General features: G+C 38.0%; 1 protein-coding gene across 1 annotated transcript in view; it reads left to right on the top strand.

Annotated features, from left to right (window-relative positions):
- The window catches only part of LOC102436139 (sodium leak channel non-selective protein), a gene marked incomplete at its 5' end in the record, with an annotated part of 82,701 nt that extends 78,650 nt beyond the window's left edge, over positions 1–4,051 (top strand). Inside the window, one exon of the mRNA XM_023748056.1 lies at positions 3,447–4,051. Coding sequence (XP_023603824.1) covers positions 3,447–3,746 — 300 coding nt within the window. The remainder of the gene's footprint in view (positions 1–3,446) is intronic.
- Positions 4,052–5,297: the final 1,246 nt, after the last annotated feature.

Raw genomic sequence — 5,297 nt, forward strand, 5'->3', positions numbered from 1 at the left:
CTCTAATAGCCACTGTATTGGCCCTCGTTTTCAGTTACTATGGTGAGAAGGCAATACTTATTACAAAGTGAGACATCATAGCCAAGATCATTTTAAAAAAGAGGATTTCCAAGGGCTTCCTGAGTGCATTTAAGGCGTTCGCAAACATAGGCAAAATTTATTTAATCTGAGAGGAAGTGAATAGATATGATCATTTAGAAAATGCCACAGTTCTCAAAGAAGGAACAACAAAACTTACATAGTATAATACAATTGATATGATATATGATATAATATATGATATATATGATATATGATGTATATTAGTGCTATACTGCTTACTGTGTGCCAGTCAGTATTATACGTGCATTGTGTGTGTTCCCTCACTTAATCCTCACAATCCTATTCTTTTTCACACTCAGTGAGATAATTTTTTCTAGGAGAACATGGGGTTTTGGGAAGCCAGGACAATCCCATTAAGGGCACTCAGAAGTGGAGGGGAGCGATGATCCGCACGGCCCACTGTCCCCCATATGTGGTTTTCTGTTTAAATAATTGAATCCACAATAAAATAGGGGCTTCCTAATGCTCCTTGTTCTCCTTCTTCGACCCAATCCAATGAGAAGGTGGATGATGTTGCAAACTCTTCTGTAGCATGTCTGTTCCACAAAGCAGAAGACAGTGTAACTAAATTTTGAGACTAAAAGTTGTTCAGTGGATCTTTTTTTTTATTTATCTAAAAAATTTATTTTTTTATTGTTTTATTGCTTAAAGTATTACAAAGAGTATTACATATGTCTCCTTTTTTTTCCCGCCCTTGACAATCCCCTGGGTTCAGTGGATCTTAACATCAGAAGGAAAATATCTTTTTTTCACATCCAGGAGTTTATTATTTAGGGATCAGAGAGAAGCTAGCTTCTGCCTGGGAAAACAAAGCTGGGAGTAATGGGAAATGAGGTTGAGTAGGTGGTGGGGCCAGGCCATGAAAAGCTGTAAGTTACAGGCTGAGTGGTTTCAACTTCATCCTGTAGCTATTAGGAACCAGTACAGGTTCCTGAGCAAGACATGGCATTTGGAATTCATGCTTTAGGGAGAGTGACTTGGCAGCAGAATAGAGAGTGAGCCTGGAGACAGCGTTAGGAACCAGAGGATGATACCTAATCTGGGCATGAGATGACAACATGGCCAAAGCTGGTGGCAGTGGTCCAGACCCTGGAGCAACAAGTAGGAGAGATGACCTAGGGCCATGGTCGGCAAACTGCGGCTCGCAAGCCACATGCGGCTCTTTGGCCCCTTGAGTCTGGCTCTTCCTAAGCCTTAGGAGTACCTAATTAAGTTAATAACAATGTACCTACCTGTATAGTTTAAGTTTAAAAAATTTGGCTCTCAAAAGAAATTTCAATCGTACTGTTGATATTTGGCTCTGTTGACTAATGAGTTTGCCAACCACTGACCTAGGGGAAGTGCAGTCCTTGGTGTTCACTGAAATGCATAAAAGAAAGGATGTTGTCAAAAGTGCCTCTAATGGCCCAAGCTTAGGTGGCCCCAATGTCAGAAATGGTGGTAACTAAAGAGACATGCTATTGGGACAGGCTGAGTTTGAAGAGGCAAAGGGCAAGAAAAGGCATTTTAAGGGGACACCAACAATGTACCAGGTACCATGCTGTGCGTTTTCTTCTTTTTTTCCCCTTCCCCCTTTTTATTTTACTTGTTATTTAAAAGCATATATTTAAAGTGTATAATGTGATGTTTCTATTAACATATACATTGTGAAAAGATTGCGGCAGTCAACATATATGCATCAGCTCATATACTTCCCATTTTTGTCTGTGGTGAGAACACTTAATATCTACTCTCTCAGCAGATTTCAAGTATACAATACGGTCTTATTAACTACTAGAGGCCTGATGCATGAAATTCATGCAGGGGAGGGAGGTCCCTCAGCCGGCCTGCACCCTCTTGCAATCTGGGACCTCTCAGGAGATGTCCGACTGCCGGTTTAGACCCAATCGGACCTAAACCGGCAGTCGGATATCCCTCTTGCAATCTGGACCCCTCACTCCTAACCACCCACCTGCTCTCTCCTTACCTCTTGGCTTGCCATTCCTTAGTGCTGCGGCAGAGGTGGGAGAGGCTCCTGCCACCACTGCTGCCCTCTCCAGCCATGAACCCGGCTTCTGGCTGAGTGGCACTCCAGCTGTGAGAGTTCACTGACCACCAGGGGGCAGCTTCTGCATTGAGCATCTGCCCCTGGTGGTCAGTGCACATCATAGCGACCAGTCATTCTGGTCATTCCACCATAATGGTCGCTGGGCTTTTATTATATAGATGGTCACCATGTTGCACATTAGATCTCCAGAATTATTCATTTTACATAACTGTAACTTTGTACCCTTTGACCATCTCCCTATTTTCCCCATCTCCCAACCCTGTTAACCATCATTCTACTATATTTGCTCTCTTTGCTTCTGTGAATTTTGACATTTTGGGATTCCATATATAAGTGAGATCATAGAGTATTTTGCTTTCTATATCTAGGTTATTTTACTCAGCATAATGTCCTGTATATTTACATATATTGTTGCAGATTGCAGGATTTCTTTCTTAAGGTTGAATAATATTTAGTTATCACAATTTATATATCACAATTTATTTAACCATTTATCAATTGAAGGATACTTAGGTCATTTTCATATCTTGACTATTGTGAATAACATTGCTATAAACAAGAGAGTGGAGCTATCTCTTCAAGATAATTATTTTACTTTCTTCAAATATATATACCCAGAAGTGGGAATGCTGGATCATATGATAGTTCTGCTATGCATTTTCGTAGGTCATCTCATTTAATCTATTTTAATTCTCATAATAGTCCAATGAGAAAACTTGCATTCTCTTCATTTTACAGTTGAGGAAATGGGTTTCAGGACATGAACTTGCCTTTAGTTAAATCCACAGGTCACAGAATGGGACCCAAAACCATAACTGTGGAATCCATGAGTGTGTCAACAAAGTCTTCAGACACTCTGCTTCAGTCAGATTCATGGATTGGAAGGATGAATGCCATGAGAAAATTTTAAATAATTTCCAAAACCAATCCTTTTTCACTGAAACTATACTTCAATTTATTTTTACCAAAAAAAAAAAGTATTTACCCACATTATTCTTTCCATACCTTCTGCATTACTTCCTCTCCACTACTATCCATTACAGTCCTTCTTTTTCTTTTTTTAAATATGTATAATACTAATGAGCACTGAATCACAAATATTTCTATGACACTTATATTTGTCCATACTGGAACTTTAAAAAAAAAAATTTTCGTTTTTGCAAGAGGCAAGCAGCATTTTTTTTCAAATGGTATTACTAGTTGTCCATGAAGATAATTTTAAAGCCCATTATGAATATAAAGAATCCAGTGCTGAAAAGGTTTCATACTCAACATCTTCTCATACTCAAAAGGATAGGACTTGTTCATCAAAAGCATTAGATGGGAATACCATGGTTTTTCAGGAATGACTTGCAACACAGTAAAACACCATTTTGCTCATAGGACTTTGGTTAATTCCACAGCACCAAAGCCAATAAGCCATTCAGTGTCTTCAGTCAACTTACGGTTTGGAGGGCGGACAACCATGAAATCTGTGGTGTGCAAAATGAACCCCATGACTGACACAGCTTCCTGTGGTTCTGAAGTTAAGAAGTGGTGGACCCGGCAGCTGACCGTGGAGAGCGACGAAAGTGGAGATGACCTTCTGGATATTTAGGTGGAAATCAATGCAGATGGCAGTCTAATGGTGAAAAGTACTTTCTAATATTTTCCTCCATTGTCCAGTCAACAATCCATAATTGAATTCCAATTTGTCCTGCGTAGGAAGGCATAAAAACTGGTCTGTCAGAATTGTGCAAATGATGGGTTATTACCATGTGTTTGAGACAATTTGCATAATGGCAGTATTAGAAATATTAGAAACTATACCAACACCAGATATAGATTGTTCAAAAATTCTACATATTCTGTCTATGTAAACTAAGATATATATTCATATGCGCTCTTATATATTATTACCACCCCTGAAAGTGTGCTAAGCCCAGAGCGGCTCATATATATGGTACAGGAGCTATAGCTTTAGTTCATGTTTTTCCCACTTCCACTATAAATATTTCTCTTGGGGGAATTTATTATTTATAATTGATCTGAAAAGGTCAGCACAGAGCTCATGCTAAAATGATAATAATTTTACAAACTACAGATTCTGAATTTTTAGAAGTATATTCTTTTCCTTGTGTTATTTTTTAAAAATATACACAAGATATTTAGAGGTCAGAACAAGTCAATTTCTGTCCTCAGTCACTCCAGTGAAATTGTTGCCTCTTCCAAGAGAATTGTGTGTGCAGGTACCAGACAAAGAAATTGACACATGTTGCTAAATGATTTAAAACAAACCTTATAGAAGTCACTTGAGAAACATAGTTATGGAAAGATGTTGAATTCCTCAAAAAGTATTTTAATAATTGAGTTTAGAAAAAAGTGTAAAACAATTCAGCTTATTTTTAAAAATCTTTGCATGTGTGATGCCATCATTGGCTTTATTTTTTACCCAAAAATATGTCCATTGTGCCATAAATCAGCAAAGACATTATGAGTTGATTGCAACACACCATCGCTGTCTTTAATTCCAAATGATTCCCCTGCTAGCAGACTCTCCTATGGAAATAATGGTACTCTGCAAATCTTCTCTGAACTCACAGTTTATTCCACACTCCCAACTGTATTTGTGTTCTGTGGGAAAATTAAAATGCAAAGTGATTACTGTTGGCCCACTTAGGCTGAGTCAACCAAGTAGATGTGAGTTTGAGCTTTGACTACATTATTCTTGACTGAAGATTTGCTGTTTAGATGATCTCTTTTAACAGAGTGATTATCTCAGCATCCTCTGAACATTCACCCCATCCCAGTTGCTTTGTGATTTCTTTTTCTCCGTGTAACATTTTTAAAATAGCCAAATATCACAATCTTTCTGTATAACAATTTTAACATTGTGGTGACAGTCTATTGTTTCTATGATTAATTGTGATTATCAGGTAATGGGCAATTAAAGTCAGTGCAGCTGATAGGATTTTATTTCATTTTATGTTCATTTGGCATTTACTTTTTGTATATAATAAAATGAAATAAATATTGAATTTGTAAAAGAATTTTCTCTGAGTTGACGATGATTTCTAAACCCTTTTTGTGTATGTGGGGTGGGGGGCTTGTGGGTAGGGCCACCAGATTGCTGGCACTTTGCAAACTCTCTATTTCTGAATATTCTGTC

This window comes from Myotis lucifugus, unplaced genomic scaffold (assembly GCF_000147115.1).
Source record: "Myotis lucifugus unplaced genomic scaffold, Myoluc2.0 scaffold_1109, whole genome shotgun sequence".
Classification (NCBI taxonomy): Eukaryota; Metazoa; Chordata; class Mammalia; order Chiroptera; family Vespertilionidae; genus Myotis; species Myotis lucifugus.